Here is a 20,503-nt window from a genome sequence, read left to right as displayed (position 1 = left end):
TCACTTCCATGTTTAGAACTCCCTTGAGGATCTCTGGTAAGGCTGGTATAGTGGTAAAGAATTCCCTTCGTGCTTGCTTGTCTGGAAAAGATTTTATTTCTCCTTCGCTTATGAAGCTTAGTTTGGCAGGATATATTATTACTATTATTGAAACAGAGTCTCATTCTGTCACCCAGGCTGGAGTGCAGTGGCATGATCTTGGCTCACTGCAACCTCTGCCTCCCAGGTTCATGGGATTCTCATGCCTCAGCCTCATGAGTAGTTGGGATTACAGATGTGCACCACTACGCCCGGCTAATTTTTATATTTTTAATAGAAAAGGGGTTTCACCATGTTAGCCAGGATGGTCTCAAACTCCTGGTCTCATGTGATCTGCCAGCCTCAGCCTCCCAAAATGCTGGTATAACGGGCACGAGCCACTGCACCCAGCTATATTATTTTAAACTATACAATTTTGTTCCATTTTTTAGGGTACTGTTAGAAAACTGTCATTTTTTCCTTGCTGAATTGTAATGCATACAATTTACTGCCTAGGCAAGTAAGAAAAAATATCAGTAAAGCACAGCAAATGAGAAAGTGGGGGCAGCAAGCTCATTCTCAGGTGGTCCTCAATGTGGGATCATCAAAAGAATGGGAGTAAACATTTTTGAGGCTGGGCGCAGCAGTTCACGCTTGTAATCCCAGCACTTTGGGAGGCTGAGGTGGGCAGATCGCTTGAGGCAAGGAGTTTGAGACCAGCCTGGCCAACATTGTGAAACCCTGCCTCTACTAAAAATACAAAAATTAGCCAGGTGTGGTGGTGCTCGGTTGTAATTCCAGCTCCTAGGGAGGCTGAGATGGGAGGATCACTGGAATCCAGGAGATGAAAGTTGCAGTGAGCCGAGATAGTGCCACGGCACTCCAGCCTGGGTGACGGAGCGAGACTCTCTCAAAAACAAAAACATTTTTGAGACTGCTTTTCAGGGCTGGCCAAAATATATTCTCATATGTTGTCTCAGTCTTGTGCTATCATTCAATTTTATTAACGTAATCAGTTTTTATTATTCCATATAATTTTAATTTAATAAGCTTCTGCTTTACATTTTTGTTAGGAAAATTTCTATTTCCCCATTTCTAAAATTCATTTGCATTTCCAAGCATACAACTTCTCTGTTAATCTTCTTTGACCACTCGCTAAATGGATTTTGGATACATATTTCTAGTTAAATCTTAATTTTTGGCTGGGCAAGGTAGCTCATGCCTGTAATTCCAGCACTTTGGGAGGCCGAGGTGGGTGGATCACCTGAGGTCAGGAGTTCGAGACCAGTTTACCAATGTGGTGAAACCCTGTCTCTACTAAAAATACAAAAATTAGCTAGGCATGGTGGCCCATGCCTGTAATCCCAGCTACTTTAGAGGCTGAGGCAGGGGAATCACTTAAACCTGGGAGGCAGAGGTTGCAGTGAGCTGAGATCGTGCCATTGCACTCCAGCCTGGGCAACAAGAGTGAAATTCTGTCTCAAAAAAACAAAACAAAACAAAACAAAACTTAATATATTTTTGAATTTTCAGAACTTGGTTAGCAATGCTGATTCTTTAAGTGTATTTTGAAATTTGTCCAGTAAAATTTCCTTTGATAATCAGTTCTGTGAATTTTGACAAATATACTGAGTATGTCAATCATAATAAGAACATCCTCTCCCCTACCAAATTTCTCCATGCTGCCCCCTTATATTCCCATATTCCCCCCACACCTATCCTTAACCTTTAGTAACCACTATCTGCTTTCTGATCCTACAGTTTTGCCTTTTCCAGAATGTTATCCAAATAGAATGTTACAGTATACAGTATAACCTTTTGAGTCTGGCTTCTTTCAGTTAGCATAATGCATTTGAGTTTTATCCATGTTGTTCATCAATAGTTTCTTTTCATTGTTGAGTGGTATGCCATTATATGGATGTACCTGAGTTTATTCATTCACTCAGTGAAGGACATTTGGGTTGTTCCCAGTTTAATTATGAAAAAATTAAAGATGTATTCTACAAACATTTGCATATGAATTGTGTGAATATAAGTTTTAGCTGCTTAAATAACTGGGAGTGGAATGCTGGGTCCTATAGTATATTTAACTTACAAGAAACTAAACTGTTTTCCAAAGTGGTTGTTCCATTTTGCATTCCTACTAGCCATGTATGAGCTCCAGGTCCTCATTCTTTTGCTTTGCTTTTGATGTTTGTTCATGTACATTTAAAAAGCATTTTATTCACCTATCCCTCATATGCATTTAAGAAATATCCATAAGCGAATGTGCTCTGACACTAAAATATGCTGGTCTGCTTTTCCCTAGCAATATTAAATGTTCTTTTAATATTTAAATTTTGCCCATATAAAATTTATTGGATACACAGTATGGAGAATAGTGCCAAGCTATTTCTTTTCTATACTGATATTCACTTAACAGGATGCTTTGTGGATTGTCCTAAGTTTGCCCATTTCTCAAGTGTTGTCATTCTTTTGCTTGCTTCTCACTGTGCTCTCTTCCTGGGTGGCTTCAAATCTGTTCGTGGAGTTTCAATTGTCATCTCCTGAGAGCCTTTTGAACTTCAGGCCTGGGAACCCTATTGTCTATTGACCATCTCCATCTATGTGTCCCTTGGGAGCCAGGAACTCAAAACATTTCTTCAAAACTTCCTCCCCTATTCCCTATTTTAGGCAGTATATGGTACCATTTTCCCATATGTCCAGGGCAGAAAGAGGATAATTACTCATTACTCCTACCTCTTCCTTATTTCCCGTATCTAAAAGGTCACTGGGTTTTGTCAAAATATTCTTTTCTCCCATTGCCATTATCTTAGCTTAAGTCCAGATTGCATTATACCTTCTTGCTCAGAACCACCTCTTTGAGCCCTTCTGTGCATTGACCCAGGGTGATCTTTCAACACACACATCTGAGTTAATCAAGTCCTAAGGGCTCCAATGGCTCCTCATTAACAGGAAACACAACACCCTTCAAAACTTGATCCTTTTTGTTTAACCACTCCACCCATATCTCCTTTACCTGACAAATGTCTGAATTCAGAAGCCAGACTGCCAGATGTTGAATTCTGACACCCCAACTTACTAGTTTTTGACCTTACACAAATAACATAGCCTCTGTGTATACAACTGTGTTCAAAGTTATACAATATACAAAAATGAAAACATTTACATCACTCTGTTAGAAACTATGGCTCCTAAGATTTTAAAGATAGAAAACAAGTATTATTTTATGTTTTTATTATAACCATACATCATGTATCTGACTGACTTACACTCTGGAGTTTGGCTGCCGAGGTATGAATCTGAGCTCCACCACTCCTTGGTTTGGAAAGTAATTTAACCCAACTTCAATTTTCTTATCTGTAAAATGGGAATAATAGTATCTGCCTCATAGTGATTGTTGTCAGGAATAAATGAATTAATATCCCAAAAGTGCTTCAAATAATGCCAATAGTGTAGTAAGCATCACTTAAAGTAGTAGCTATTATTATAATTTAAATAATGGGGACATAAGTTCCTAATTTCCCACCCATGTGGGTGCCCTTCCAATGAATCCTGAACAACCAGGTACTTCCTTTTATCACAGAAATTAGCACAACGTATTGAAACTGTTTTTCTCATCTACACCCTAAGATGTCTGAAAGATATTCTTTGTCTTAAATACTCTGGCCTCGAAGATCCCCAAGAGCTTGATGCTTCTGCTTTAGGGCCTTTACAGTCTGCCTATGCCTCCCTCTCCAAACACCATAAATAACACTAGAGGTTTTCTGACGTGCTTATGAATACAAACACTAAATGAGAATCATACCATCATAGATGGATTTTTGGTGAGAAAATATTTTCTTGCATGCACTCAAGCCTATCTCTCTCTCTCTCTCTCTGTGTCTCTATCCATCTATTCTCACACGCATTCAAGCCTATCTTGTCTATCATCTAATCCTTGCATGCATGCAAGTCTACCTAATCTATCATCTACCTACCTACCTACCTAGAGTCGGGGGCTTGCTCAGTCACGCAGCCTGGAGTACAATGGTGCAATTATAGCTCACTGCAGCCACAAACCCCTGTGCCCAAGAAATCCTCCCACCTCAGCCTCCTGAGTAGCTGGGACTACAGATGTACACCACCACTCCTGGCAATTTTTTATTTTTGTAGAGATGGTGATCTTGCTATGTTGCCCAGTGTGGTCTTGAACTCCTGGCCTCAAGTGATTCTCCCACTTTGGCCTTCCAAAGTGCTGGGATTACAGCGTGAGTAACCATGCCCAGCCTCAAGCCAATTAAGTGTCTTGATCAGTTTTCTACACAGTGCAGCAAAAACAAATTATGCTTTGACACAAATTATTTTCACTGAGAGCATTGTTTTCTATGTTAATGATAAGGCAACAAATTGATTCCCCAATCCGTGTTTTGAACATATAAATTCTTTTAGTGGGCCAGACACAGTGGCTCATGCCTGTATCCCAGCACTGTGGGAGGCCGAGGAGGGTGGATCACCTGAGGTTAGGAGTTTGAGGCCAGCCTGGCCAACATGGTGAAACCCTATCTCTACTAAAAATACAAAAATTAGCCGGGCATGGTGGCGCACGTCTGTAATCCCAGCTACTCAGGAGGCTGATGAGGCAGGAGAATCGGTTGAACCCAGTGGGGCGGAGGTTGCAGTGAGCTGAGATCACGCCACCACACTCCAGCCTGGGCAACAGAACAAGACTGTCTCAATCATTCAATCAATCAATCAATATTCTTTTAGAGTTTCTGCCATTGATTTCTCAGGATCAAATAAAAAATCTAAATTTTATTAATGCAATTCCTCTATTAAGTTTGGTTGATAACCGGAAAGTTTTACTTTGTTGAATATTTCTATCAAGTCTAATTTTTCTAGGGTCAATTTTGGCAACTTTTTTCTTATTTATTTATTTTTTTTGCCCATCATTGGCTAAATTTTGGCAATTTTTAAACTTGTGGTTCTTCAGTAAGTTTTCTCTAATACATTTATCATGTGCAGTATTAGCTATTCTGGTTTTATTTGTATAATGAAAATTAATTTGTTGTGATTTGGATAAACAATTACTTGAATCTGGATCACAACTGAAAATGAGTAATTGTAAATCCCCTCATCAGTTCTCCAGGTCTGTCTTTTGGGGTCAAAACATCTCACCTCATTTCCCTTCCAGCTGTACTGCCTTCACATAACTAATTCCTGCTCAAATGTCAGATGCCAACTCAAGCATCACTTGCTCAGGAAAGCCTCTCCTGATCCCTACTAGATCAAGGGTCCCTGTTAATGCTGAGATGTTTTTCTTTCATCACAGTAATTAGAGTTACAATTATATATTTCCATGATAATTTATTGTCTCCCTCAGACTTTGTTCTCTGAAAGCAGGGATTTTGTTTTCCTTACCACTGGGTCCCGGGCACATAAAAGGCACTCAAAATTTACTGAAAGAATGATGAAAGGAAAATGGTATCTTATCTTGATCCCTAGAGCACATATAATGCCTGATCAATACTAGGCATTCATTAAAAGCTGTTTAGATTTCCCTATTTTTATTTCTGGATTGTTATGGTCTGAAAGATAATGATCGATTTTTTTCTCAATACTAATTTTTAAAATTGAATTTTTAATGCTATATATTTTTAAGCCTTTAATAACTATGCTACTCTAATAGTCTCCTATTCCTTTCTTATTAGGGCTGCTATACTGTACATCTCCAGGAGGGTAAACTGTATTCCACAGAGCAGGAGGTTGTTTGATGTGGTATCACTGCATCCTCACCTCTCTCTGTGAAAGGAAACACATTCAGCTATCTCCTGAAGTTGCTTATAATTACAGTTCTAATCCCTAACTGTACATAATAAGTACACAGAAAACTTTAAGAACAGAAATGCTTAGGTATCACTCTAAAATTACTGAATCAGAAAGTACTGAATTTCCCCACATGACTGAGGAGTTAGGAAACAATGGGAGCATAGGATGAGTATGGGAGAAGTGGTTAGACAATAATCTTCATAGGCAGCTTAGCAACAGTGTATTAAGGGCCTTGGTTTCAATACTAAAGAATTTGGAATTTAATTCTACATATAGTGGTAACCATTAACGATTTTCACAGTGTAATGAAATAATCAGACTGATGAGAAAGCTTAACTTGGCATCAGTGTGGCAGATCGGCAGGAAGGGTACAGAGCCTGAGTCGGGGTGGAAGCTACTACAAGCTAAGGAATGGATGGTGAGGACTTGAACTAGACTGGCTGCAGTGCAAGCAGGGAGGAAGGAAATGAGAAAGGACTCCCAAAACATCAGACAGGACTTTGATCCACAAAATATGTACGTTGGGGAAAGGCTGAACACCATAACAGTATTTCCAGGCTAAGCAACTGAATGGCAGTTTGATGATGTCATTAACCAAATAGGGAATACAGTGGAAGGACAGAATGAAGCAAATAGAGGAAATAAATTCTGTTTCCAGCTACGATTCAACTGAAGTTCTTTGTAGACCATTTAGATGGACCTAGAACAAGTATAACTTGGAAATTAAGATTTGGAGTTGAGAAAAGAAGTTGAGGCTAAAATCTTAGGTTTGGGAGTCAACAGGGTATTTGGTAACAGTTGAGGACATTAGAATGAAGGGAACTGAAAAGGGTGTTGTTCATGTAGAATCAAAAGTACCTAGCACAGAATTAAAGATAAATCAGGCTTTCTTGTTAACTTTACTTAACCATACAATCTTAATTTTAATAAGGCCTACACATAGTACCATTAAAAATAAGCAGAAGTTAATGTGAAGAATAGTAATATAAAAATTATCTGCAAACTGTAGGACAACTTTAAATATGACTATATCTCTGAACTTATTTAGAATTCATCAGTTTATTAGTTTGGAAAGACTGTAGTTTCTAGCTTATGAATAGTACATTCATCAAGTTGGCTCCTCATCTATATCACTACTTCCCTAAATGAAACAATCAGATATCTGGTGATTTACTTCCTACAAAGCAAAGTCAATATACATAAACTATTAAGTCAACTCATAAAAAATACAGCATGTATTTAACAAATGCAACTTCTAATATCAAGAGATTATCACTTAAAATGTGTCTATGTATGTGTGTGCTTGTGTGCCAGGCAGTTTTGTGAAATTTCTCAACTTTAATAATCGAAATTCCTTATTGGGTCTGGAATTATTCTAACAGCAAAAAAGAAAAAACAAAACCAAATTTAAGTTCACAAGGCCATGCTACTTCCAGAGAATGAATGCCCTTGTTTGGAATGGGTCTCTGAAATCTTCATTTTTAAGAGGCATCTAGGTAATTATGATGCAAGGAGTTCATGAACTATACTTTGAGAAACATTACCGTGTATCAGATTTACATTTTAACTAAGACTTTTAAAAAAATGTTGATAAATGTTTATAGACTGCAGAAAACTATTTTAAATAACAGTGTTATATGGTTCAAGTAGAAAATACATTTTCTTTATTCAAATCATGTTGACGTTCAGTATATTTTGAAATACACATGAAGTTATATCAAAGCTACATTTTAATCTCATCACATTCCACCCCAAATTCTTTACCATTTACCAAAAATAACTTTTTATAAAGCTTACTATTTTGTCTAATATTATACAGACTATCAATCTATAACTTTTTGTGTTTCTCTCAAAAATTAGAATAGCTTATGAGGATAATATATAAAACTAATTGGTATATTACACACCAAACATAAGTACAGATTCTGTACAATGTAATAGTATACATATATATTACAAGAGACTAAATGCCTTGTTGAAAGTATTTTTTTTTTTTTTGAGATGGAGTCTTGCTCTGTCACCCAGGCTAGAGTGCCGCAGTGCAATCTTGGCTCACTACAACCTCCACCTCCTGGGTTTAAGCGATCTCCCACCTCGGCCTCCCTAGTAGCTAGGATTATAGGCGCCCGCCACCACGTCCAGCTAATTTTTGTATTTTTGTAGAGAAAGGGTTTCACCATGTTGGCCAGGCTGGTCTTGAACTCTGACTTCAGGTGATCCGCCTGCCCCAGCCTCCCAAAGTGTTGGAATTACAGGGGTGAGCCACCACGCTCGGCCAAAAGTAATACTTTAAGAAATCTTTCACGGAAAAAAAACTCTGCATTACAAAATGTGGTGGCTTGAGTAACAGTTACTTCTCTTTCATGAATTTCTTTCAGTGGGCATTAACTGTCCATTTAGCTTCATTAACAGTTTTACCACGAGACCAGCCTACAAAGTAAAACATGTCAATAATAAATATAAAACATGTAAGAATGTTTAAAGGACATTCATGACACTGGGCAGTTCCCTATCTATTTGAAAGGGAACTTTCTTATCAGGAGACAGCTTGTTAAGAAAGAGTATAGAGGGGGATATTTACTCAGGCTTTTTGAAGGGACTTAAGAAGCAATCTACTGGATACAGCTAGGGGGCACAGGTAGGTCAAGGAGAGGGAAGGACTACCTAATAACTTGATAGAAAAGACAGGTAATACTGACCAGAATGAAAAGACATGGCAAAAGAGTTTGTTATAAAACTGAATAAACTATTCAGATAAGTTTCTGATTTTTCCTTGCTTAGAAGGCCTGGCTTTATTCCTTGGTCTTAAATATTTTAATTTCATGGAATATTACAGGTTTTCCTTGAAGTTAAATGGATGTCACTTTTTTTAAAAAAAGAAGTAACTTTACTAACACAATAGTTTATGAAGTCCAAAATAAATGATACTTACCTGTTTTGTATGTACTATAAAGCTCATTTTATTTTCCATGCTATGGATCTGAAAACAAGTATCAGTATCTCCCAATTGCCACATAAAACAACCATATTTAAGACTGATGAGTAAAGCCTGCAACATAATTGGAAACAACTATATTGAAATACATATTAAAAACATCACCTATTTTCTCTTACTATCTATATTTATGTAGTCTGATCTAAATATAATGGTTCAGAATGCTTTTCCTAAAAATTATTATACTTTAAGTTCTGGGGTACATGTGCAGAATGTGCAGTTTTGTTACATAGATATACACGTGCCATGGTGGTTTGCTGCACCCATCAACCCGTCACCTACATTAGGTATTTCTCCTAATGCTATCCCTCCCCTAGCCCCCTACCCCTTGAGAGACCCCGGAGTGTGATGTTCCCCTCCCTGCATCCATGTATTCCTCATTGTTCAACTCCCACTTATGAGTGAGAACATGCAGTACTTGGTTTTCTGTTCTTGTGATAGTTTGCTGAGAATGATGGTTTCCAAGAATGTTTTAATGAAGCCTTTTCAAAGCACCCCGCACTAACCTCACACAGCCTGCAGCACAGAATCACATAGATTGGTAGACTCTCAGGAGAGTGCTGTGAGCAATATTTGCCGTATAAGATTGACAAACATTTTTAAAGATGTCAATTCTATCCATGGCTTTCAGGATAATGAAAGGTACTATCTTTATTTTCTTTCTGCAGGTTAAAAGCTATCTCTTTATTCAGTATCTTTCTTTTGAATATTTATATAGTACTTTCAGACTGTAGTTTATGCAACTGGGTTACCATGTTTACTTCAACAATCTCATCCCACTGAAAATAAGTACACTGATATATTTATTGTAAAAGTAAGCATAATTTAAAAAATTACTAACATACCTTTCATAAATTCATCAGAGCTATTTTTTTAAGGATAGTCAAGTGAAGCAGTGGAAGTGGAGAAGAACTGTAATTGATTGTGATCAAATTGTTGTAAACACTACTGCACATGGACCAGCCAACAACAGAACTGTTTATAAAGCAGTATTAATGATTCCTACACTTTCCTAATATAATACTGTATATAAGCAGACATTCAATATATCCTTGTTAATAACAATTCTCTTCTAGCAGTAACTTCCATTTTCTTGCCCTAAACATATATTATTTGTGTACATATAAACAAAGAAAGTGTTCATGGCATTTTTAAGATACATATGTTTAGAAGCATTCATTTTCTATAAATAGCAATTCTTATAATATTGACCACAAATACTAAACTAAGAATGTGCCAGAAAGATAATGGGTTAGGGGATTTTTAAAGTGAGGTTCTGTCTGGGAGGCGGAGGTTGCAGTGAGCCGAGGTCACGCTACTGCACTCCTGCCTGGGCAACAGTGAGACTCCGTCTAAATAAATAAATAAATAAAATAAAGTGAGGTTCTGTGAATGAAACACAGATAATTTATGTGAGTATACATTAAGTATAAGGAAAAACTAATAGTATCTTTTAAAAATGGCTATCTACATTTATATTGTAAAATATAACCCTATACATAGGAGGATACACTAAAATAGCTACTTATAAAGGTACAGACTGAAACAGAGTCAAGAGATCATACTACCTTAAACTGCCTTCTCTTTTAAATCAATCACCTGAAATTTCTTTATTCAAAAGCCACAAAACAGTCCATTAATATGGCTTCAAAACAGTTCAATATACAGAAAAAAATACAACTGTAGTATAGTTACTTCTCAATTATGGAAGTCAAATTTCCAACAAAAGTACTGAGCCTGTAGTTATAGAAGGTAGAAACAATTGACATAAAAAACACAACTGTGTCCCATGGCTTTTCCTATCTCTGACGCTAATGTATCCCATGTAGTGTTTTAAATGCAAATGAAGGTATTTTTGCAGATGAAGGTGTTTGCTATATTTTTGCTAAGCTTGTTGAATGCAATCCTAGTAGACCTTGGTGAATCTAAGACAACTGAGGACAAGCTGGTTGTTCCCACATTTGACGGCTGAAATATGTAACTATCTTAAAGCTTTCAAAGGTGCCATAAATTTATCAGTGGTTTACAGAGAACAAGGTAATGACTAGATGGATAGAAAATACCTTTACTCTTTGGTTCAATCACCTGTTTAGATACCCAAGGATAGCATTTCTATTTATAGTTCAACAAACTGAACCTCTTATCTAAGGAAAAAGCAGACTGTTAATTAAGAATATTACTGTCATCCTTCTGTCTGTTACTGCTATCTCATTTATGTGAATCCTGGATCAGAGTATTATACATAATATGAAATGTTATATTTAAGTGTTAAATCATATCGCTAAACCTTCATTTGAATACTATGTAAAACTTTGTATTATTGCCAAAAATTGGAAAGCTAACAAACATAAAATATAGTTTAGAGAAATGGCACAGCATCACCATCCAGTTCTATGAAGAATGATTTGCAGATGTTGGTATAAAATGCTCTGAAATAGCAGAGGAAAAATTTCTTGAAATGGTGGGGGGCATTTCTCCTTCATTTCCTTTAATGAACTCAGTACAAGAGAAATAGAAAAGTGGTTACAAGCTATAAACAGCAGCCTATTTTGTGTGGGCAAAATAGTTTTAACAGAAAATGAGGATGGTGTGGCGGCTCACACCTGCAATCCCAGCACTTTGTGAGGCCAAGGTGGGAGAATCACCTTGTAGAGATAAGGTCTCACTTTGTTGCCTAGACCAGGAGTTTGAGACCAGCCTGGGCAATAAAGTGAGACCCTATCTCTACAAATAATAAAAAAATTAGCTGGGTGTGGTGGCATATGCCTGTAGTCCCAACTACTTGGGAGGCTGAGGCAGGAGGACTGCCTGAGCCTAGGAGTTTGCAGCTGCACTGAGCTATGATGGTGCCGCTGCACTCCAGCCTGGGCAACAGAGTGAGACTGTGTCCCAAGGGGGAAAAAAAAAAAGGAAAGAAAAATAAAATGATAAGCAAATGACCCAAAATCAAGGTGACTGTAAGAGAGCAGTCCTCAACCTTTTTGGTGCCAGGGATCGGTTTCGTGGCAGACAATTTTTCCACAGACAGGGGTGTCGGGGATGGTTTTGGGATGATTCAAGCCCATTTCATTTACAGTGCACTTTATTTCTATTACTATTATATTGTAATATGTAATGAAACAATTATACAACTCACCACAATGTAAAATCACTGGGAGCCCTGAGCTTGTTCTCCTGCAACTAGATGGTCCCATCTGGGGGTGATGGGAGACAGTGACAGATCATCAGGCATTACATTCTCATAAAGGGCATGAAACCTAGATCCCTTGCATGTGCAATTCAAAAGAGGGTTCATGTTCCTATGAGAATCTAATGCCACCGTTGATCTGACAGGAGGCAGAGCTCAGATGGTAATGCAAGTGATAGGGAGTGCTGTAAATACAGATGAAAGCTTTGCTTGCTGTTCATCTCCTGCTGTGTGGCCCGGTTCCTTACAGGCCATGGACCGGTACCAGTCCATGGGGTTTGGTGACCCCTGCTAGAAGAGACTTCAAGAAATTAAGCTTCAGGTCGTTACTAAAATCAGACTCTATTCCACCCTATGTTCCTAGATATTTTATCTCCATTCACATGTGTATCTATCAAAGTAACTGTTGCCCTTAAAGATGACCCTGAAAATTAATATAAAATGACTAAACTATGACTGGGATATTTCAGGAAGTTATGTGATTATAAAGAACTATTAAGACACATAAAGGGGCGAGCACCGTGGCTCATACCTGTAATCCCAGCACTCTGGGAGGGTGAGGCAGTCGGATCACCTGAGGTCAGGTGTTCAAGACTGGCCTGACCAACATGGAGAAACCCCCTCTCTACTAAAAATACAAAATCAGCCAGGTGTGGTGGCACATGCCTGTAATCCCATCTAGTTGGGAGGCTGAGGCAGGAGAATCGCTTGAACCCCGGAGGCAGAGGTTGCGGTGAGCCAAGATCGTGCCATTGCACCACAGCCTGGGCAACAAGAGCGAAACTCATCTCAACAACAACAACAACAACAAAAAAGACACACAAAAATGATGAAAATAAAAACCGGGTTTACAGTGAAATTTCCTAATCTAAATGCCTTTTAAAAATGCATAAGCTTCATTATTACTTTAACTGATTTGGTCTATTCTTAACAAATCTTAATTAACAGATTACGAGGCAGGTGGATCACTTGAGGTCAGAAGTTCGAGATCAGCCTGGCAAACATGGTGAAACCCCCCTATTAAAAACACAAAAATTAGGTGGGCTTGGTGGTTCATGCTTGTAATCCCAGCTACTTGAGAGGCTAAAGCGGGAGGACTGCTTGAATCTAGGAGGCAGAGGTTGTAGTGAGCCAAGATCACACCACTGCAGTCCAGCCTGGGTGACAGAGCAAGACTCTGTCTCAAAAAAACAAAACAAAATGAAACAAATTAGATTTGATTTTTATTAGCTTCCTATGATAAACTAAAAAGCTGTTCATCCCATTTAAATGTGTTAAATATGCCAAAAAATAACTGATAAACCTGTATTTTATAATGACTTACGGTTAGAAAAAGGAGCACCATAAACTAACTTCTAACTGAAGAGCTCTAAAGTGGGATTGAAAAGGGTCTGACCCACCTACTGCTGCTGTCACCTGTGCACATAGTGCCAGGAGGTCAATCCACCTGCCTGCCACCAGCACTTGCAAACTCCAGAGGTGGGCTTGGAGAGAAGCCTGCCCTGCCTACCACTGCCACCAGCACACATTGTCTAGGGTCCTGAGGACAAGCCTGCCCTGCCCACTGCCACTGTCAACTGTGCCTAAGCATGCCATCTAAGGGCCCGAGGACTGACTCAACTAGCACGCTGCTGCCATTGCCTGCACACACCATCAGAGGGCCTGACGACAGGCCTGTTCTGCCTGCTGTTGGTGCCTGTGCATTTCATCTGGGGTCTTAAGTATTGTTATGCTCTGCCTATGCCTGCTGGCGCCCACATGTACTATCTAGGGGCCTGAGGAAAGGCATGCCCTGCCTACTGGCACAACTACTAGTGCCTGAGCACTGGCCTACCTGGAATCACAGTCCCCAGAAAAGCCTACTACAGCCTTCATTAACAACCACAGTCTAAGCCACTGAGGGACTGACACCACTAATGCTCACTAAAGCTGAAGAAATCATAGGGAGACTATACTACTGCACTCACCCAGAATCAAAGCCAAAGCACCCTATCCAACCAACACTATAGCTACATCTAAAGGAAAAAGTCTTTCCCTACAAAAGCCAATGCATAAAATAGGAAGAAGTGACATCAGGTGTACAGATATAAACATAAGGATACAAAAAACATTGAAAAGCAAGAAAATATGACACCTTCAAAGGAAAATAATAATTCTTCAGTAACAGATCCTCCCCCCAAATTTTGAAATGCCTAACAAAAAAATCAAAATAATGATATTAAAGAAACTCAGTGTGACCTAAGACATATAAGATAACAAAAGTACATAATCCTGGAATGGAAGAACTCAATAAATGAAATAAAAAGCACAAATGAGAGCTTCAACATAGACTAGATCAAGCAGAATAAAGAATTTGTAAACCCAAAGGTATCTTAACCCAGGCAGACCAAAAAAAAAAAAAAAAGAAAAGAAAAAAAGAAAGAAAAAATAAAAAAGAACAAAGAAAGCCAATGTGACATGTGGGGACACCATAAAGTGACCAAATATTTGAATTCTGAGATTTTAGAAGGAGAAGAAATGGAGAAAGACAAAGAAAACCTACTTGAAGAAATAATAGCTGAAAACTCCCTAAGTCTTGGAAGAGATGTAGACATCAAGATACAGGAAGCTCAAAGATACCCAAGCAGATCTGACCTAAAAAGGTCTTTCCCAAGGCATGTTATAGTCAAACTGTTAAAACTCAAAGACAACAAGAGAATTCTAAAAACCATAAGATAAATGCATCAGGTCACATATAAGGACATTGCCATCAAACAAACAACAGATTTCTCAGAAGAAACTACAGGCCAGAAGAGCCTGGGATGATGTGTTTAAAATGCTAAAAGTTAAAAAAAAAAAAAAAAAGCTTTATATTAGGTTGGTGCAAAAATAACTGTGATTTTTGCCATTGTTATTAGATCTAAAGGGAAAGACAGACTCCAATACAATAATAGTTGGGGAATTCAACACCCCACTCTCAACAATGAATGGATCAAAATAAATTAACAAAGAAACACTGGATTTAAACCGCACTTTAGACTAAATGGATCTAACAGCCAGGTGCAGTGGCTCACGCCTGTAATCCCAGCACTTTGGGAGGCCGAAGTGGTTGGATCACCTGAGGCCAGGAGTTTGAGACCAGCGTGGGCAACATGGCTACACCTCCTCTCTACTAAAAATACAAAAATTAGCCAGGTGTGGTGGCACATGCCTGTAATCCCAGCTACTCAGGAGGCTAAGGCAGAATAATCACTTGAACCCAGGAGGCAGAGGTTTTACAGTGAGCTGAGACTGCTCACTGCACTTCAGCCTAGGCGACAGAGCAGGACTCTGTCTCTAAAAAAATATAAACAAACAAACAAATAAATAAATAAATGGATCTAACAGACATTTACAAAACATTTCATCCATCAGCTGCAGAACACACATTCTCCAGGATACACCATCTGTTAGGCCAAAAAACAAGTCCCAATAAATTTTGTAAAAGTATCTTCTCTGATCACAATGAAATGAAACTATAAATCAGTAACAAAAGAAATTTTGGGAACTGTACAAATAAATGGAAATTAAACAACATGCTCCTGAATGATCATTGGGTCAATTAAAAAATTAAGAAGGAAATAAAAAAATTTCTCAAATGCAATGAAAATGAAAACACCATATACCAAAACCTAAGGGATATAGCAAAAGCAGTGTAAGAGGGAAGTTTACTGCAATAAACATCTATGGCAAAAAAGTAGGAAGATCTCAAACACTTAACGATGCACCTCAAGGAACTAGAAAAGCAAGAAAAAACCAACCCTGAAATTAGCAGAAGGAAAGAAATAAGATCAGACCAGAACTAAAAGAAAGACTTAAAAAAAAAAAAAAAGAAAAAAAAAATTACAAAGGATCAACAAAACGAAAAGTTGGTTCTTCAAAAAGATAAAACGAGTAAACTGTTAGGTAGACTAACCAAGAGAGAAAGAAAATCCAAATAAACAAAATCATAAATGATAAAAGAGACATTATAACTGAGACCACAGAAATAACAAAGACTCCTTAGAGACTATTAGGACCAATGATAGGATAACAAATTAGAAAACCTAGAGGAAAAAGATAAATTCCTGGACACAGACAACCTACCAATATTGAACCAGGAAGGAAAAGAAAACCTCAACAGATAAATTCTCGGTAATGAGGTTGAATCAGGAACAAAAAGTCTCTCAATAAACAAAAACCAGATGACTTCACTGCTAAATTCTACCAAACCTATAATGAAGAACTAATACCAATTTTCTCAAAATGGCCCAAAAAGTTGAAGAGGATTCTTCCTAACTCATTCAACGAGGCCAGCATCATTCCAATAACAAAACCAGACAAGGACACAACAAAAAAAGAAAACAAGAGTCCAACAGTCCTGATAAACATAGATGCAAAAATCATCCACAAAATACTACCAAACTGCGTCCAACAACACATCAAAAAGATAACACACCATGATTAAATGGGATTTATGCCTTGGAGGTGAGGATGATTCACCATATGCAAATTAATAAATGTGATACAATCAATAGAATGAAGGACAAAAACCATATAATAGTTTCAATAAGTGCAGAAAAAGAATTTCATGAAGTTCAATATCCTTTCGTGATGAAAACAAAAAACCTCTCAGCGAATTCACATAGAAGGAACATACTTCAATCAATAAAGGCCATATATGACAAACCCACAGCTAATATCATACTGAAAGGGGAAAAGCTGAAAGCCTTTCTTATAAGAACTAGAATAAGACAAGGATACCCCACTTTCAACCACTCTTAATCAACATAGTACTGGAAGTACTGGAAGTCCTAGACAGAGCATCAGGTAAGAGAAAGAAATAAAACCCATACAAATTGGTAAACAGGAAGTCAAACTGTCCCTCTCTGCAGATGACATGATCTTATATAAAGACCTAGACTCTACCAAAAAACTAATAGAACTGATAAAACAAATTCAATAAAGTTGCAGGACACAAAATTCACATACAAAAATAAGTAGCATTTCTATACACCAATAATGAACCAACTGAAAAAGAAATCAAGAAAGCAATCTCATTTACTATAGCTAGTAAAAAAAATCAAATAATTGAGAATAAATCTAACTAAAAAAGTGAAAGACCTCTGTAATGAAAACTACAAAACACTGATGGAAGAAATTCAAGAGCACACAAAAAATTGGAAAGATATCCATGCTCATGGATTGGAAGAGTTAATATTGTTAAAATAGCAATATAGGCCAGGCGTGGTGGCTCATGCCTGTAATCCCAGCACTCTGGGAGGCCGAGGTGGGTGGATCACCTGAGGTCAGAAGTTCAAGACCAGCCTGGCCAACATGGTAAAACCCTGTCTCTACTAAAAATACAAAAGAAAAAAAAAAAATTAGCTGGGCATGGTGGTGCAAGCCCGTAATCCCAGCTACTTGGGAGGCCAAGGCAGGAAAACTGCTTGAACCCAAGAGGTAGAGGTTGCAGTGAGCCGAGATCACGCCACTGCACTCCAGCCTGGGCTATGAAGCAAGACTCTATCTCAAAATAAATAAATAAATAAATAAAAATAAAACAGCAATATTACCCAAAGCAATCAAGTAATTCAATGCAATCTTTATCGAAATACCAATGACATGCTTTACAGAAATAAAAAAAAAAATCCTAAATTCATTTGGAATAACAAAAGATTCCAAATAGCCAAACCAATAGTGAGAAAAAAAGAACAAAGCTGGAGGCATCACACTACCTAATTTCAAAAAATAAACTACACAAACCTACAGTAACCAAACAGCATGATATTGTAAATACAGATCTCAGTGGAACAGAGAACCCAGAAATAAATCCATGTATTTACAGCCAACTCATTTTTAACAAAGGTGCCAAGAACATTGGGGAAAAAAACACCCTGTTCAATAAATGGTGTTGGAAAAATTGGATACCCACATGCACAAGAATAAAACTAGACTCCATCTCTCACCACATACAGAAATCAAGTCAATATGGATAAAAAACCTAAATGTAAGACCTGAGCTTATAAAACTAGTAGAAGAAAACATAAGGGAAATGCTTTTGGACATTGGTCTAGGCAAAGATTTTATGGTTAAGACTTCAAAAGCATAGGCAACAAAAACAAAAACAGACAAATGGGACTATTTAAACTATTAAGCTTCTGCACAGCTAATGTAACAATCAACAGAGTGAAGAGACAATGTGGTGAATGGGTGACAGTATTTTCAAACTGTTCATTAGACTAGGGACTAATATCCAAAATTTACAAGGAAATCAAACAATTCAACAGCAAACAAACATATCCCATTATAAAGTAGGCAATGATTAGACATTTCTCAAAAGAAGACATACAAATGGCCAAGAAGTATATTAAAAAATGCTCACCACGAGTAATTGTCAGCGAAGTTCAAGTCAAAACCACAGTGACATTTCATCCCACCCCAGTTAGAATGGCTATTATCAAAATGACAAAAACATAACAAATGCTGGTGAGGATGCAGAGAGAAGGGAACTTTTATACAGAGTTAGTGGGAATATAAACTAGTAGAGCCATTATGGAAAACAGTATAGAGGTTTCTCAAAAACTAAAAATAAAACTACCACATGAACCAGCAATCTCACTACTGAGTATTCTTCCAAAGGAAAGGAAATCAGTGGGATCCTGCAACCCCATGCTGACTGCAGCACTATTCACAATAGCAAAGATATGGAATCAACCTAAGTGTCTACCAACAGATGAATGAATAAAGAAAACATGGTATATATGCACAATGAAATATTATTCAGCCATAAAAAAGAATGAAATCTTGTCATTCGCAACAACATGAATGGAATTGGGGGTCATTTTGTTAAGTGAAATCAGCCAGGCACAGAAAGTCAAATACCCTATGTTCTCATATATGTGAGACGTTGATGTCAAGGAGGTAGAGAGTTGAATGATAATTACCAGAGCTGGGAAGGGTAGGGTAGGGAGGAATAAGGAGAGGGTCAGTTAACAGGTATAAACATACAGTTAGATAGAATGAATAAGTTGCGGTGTTTCATAGTACACTAGGGTGACTACAGTTAATAATTTATTGTATATTTCAAAATAGCTATGAGATGAGTTGAAATGTTCCCAATACAAAGAAATGATAAATATTTAAGGTGCTGAATTTCCTAATTACCCTGATTTGATCATTACATATTCTATGCATGTATCAAAATATGACATGTACCTCATAAATATGTACAACTACTATATATCAGTTGAAAAAATGAGTGGGACCCAGTGGTTCATGCTTGTAATCCCGGCACTTTGGGAAGCTGAGGCAGGAGGATCACTTGAGGCCAGGAGTTTGAGACCAAACTGTGCAACATAACAAGATCCTGTCTCTGAAAAAAAAAAAAAACAACAAAAAAAAGCCAGGCATGGTGTTATGTGCCTGTAGTCCCAGCTACTCAGGAGGCTGAGGTAGGAGGATTGCTTGAGTCCATGAGTTCAAAGCTGCAGTGAGCTATGATGGCACCACTGAACCCCAGCCTGGGGAACAGAGTGAGACCCTGTCTCAAAAAATAAATACATAAATAAAAAAATGTTTAAATGTGAAAAACAAAAAACAATAAAGAAGCTCTGAAGTATTCCAGTGGACATTCAATCCCTTCCATACTTCATCCTGCTCCCGAAAAGGTTCTTGTACTAATTCTAATTTTTCAAAATGAAGCCCTTGTGTCACCTATAATATTTTTCTTTTTTTCATCTTTTTCAATTAACCTAACAAATGTTTTAAACAGGCAACATAATCACACAGTTAAAACTTTCAAGTTGCAAAATGGCATTGTTATGGACTGAATGTTTGTGTCCTGCCTCCCAAAATTGGTATGTTGAAATCCTAACTCCTAAAGTGATGGTATTGGGAGGTAGAGCCTTTGAGAAGTAATTATGTCATAATTTATGAGAGCAGGGCCCACATCAATGGGATTCATGCCTTTATAAAAGGGACCCCAAGATAACTCCCTCATTCTTTCTGCCATATGAGGCTACAAGGAGATGTCAGCAGTCTCCAACCCAGAAAAACGCTCTCACTAGAATCCAACCCCGCTAGCACGCTGATCTCAGACTTCCAGTTTCTAGAACTGCGAGAAATAAAACTTCTGTTGTTCATAAGCCAATCAAGTCTATAGGGCTTTGTTATAGTGGTCTGAACTAGACAGGCATGTAATGAAAAGTTTCCCTCCTTACTTTTATTCCTAGTTACCTGGTTCCCTTCTCTAAAGGCTTCAAGAAATATTTTATGCATATACAAGCAATATGTATTTATGTAAAAGTCATCCTCATTTCCTCCCATTTTAATACCAAGAGTAGGCAGCATATTACATATTGTTCAGCACCTTGCTTTTTCACTAAATATATCTTGCAGATCATTCTACACAAAAATACTCTTTATTTTTTTCTATGGCTGAAGGGTATTCCAATGCAGAAATGTAATATAATATTAACCCCTTACTGACAGTGATT

At 37.7% G+C, this 20,503-nt stretch overlaps 1 protein-coding gene across 40 annotated transcripts in view; it reads right to left on the bottom strand.

Moving 5' to 3' along the window:
- Positions 1-1,721: 1,721 nt before the first annotated feature.
- Positions 1,722-20,503, bottom strand: part of KRIT1 (KRIT1 ankyrin repeat containing) — a 51,999-nt gene continuing 33,217 nt past the window's right edge. For 34 of the 40 annotated variants that reach the window (XM_054559504.2, XM_054559511.2, XM_063725748.1 and 31 more), the window contains 2 exons: positions 8,759-8,875; positions 7,468-8,256 (listed from right to left, as the gene is read on the bottom strand). In XM_054559504.2, the coding sequence (XP_054415479.1) occupies positions 8,188-8,256; positions 8,759-8,875 (186 nt within the window). In that variant the 3' untranslated portion in view covers positions 7,468-8,187. Of the gene's footprint in view, positions 3,379-7,467; positions 8,257-8,758; positions 8,876-20,503 lie in introns of those variants that run through there. The other 6 variants (XM_063725756.1, XM_063725757.1, XM_054559516.2 and 3 more) reach the window with 1 other exon arrangement.

The sequence above is a fragment of the Pongo abelii genome, chromosome 6 (assembly GCF_028885655.2).
Source record: "Pongo abelii isolate AG06213 chromosome 6, NHGRI_mPonAbe1-v2.0_pri, whole genome shotgun sequence".
NCBI lineage: Eukaryota > Metazoa > Chordata > Mammalia > Primates > Hominidae > Pongo > Pongo abelii.
This window is presented reverse-complemented; position numbering and strand designations above follow the sequence as displayed.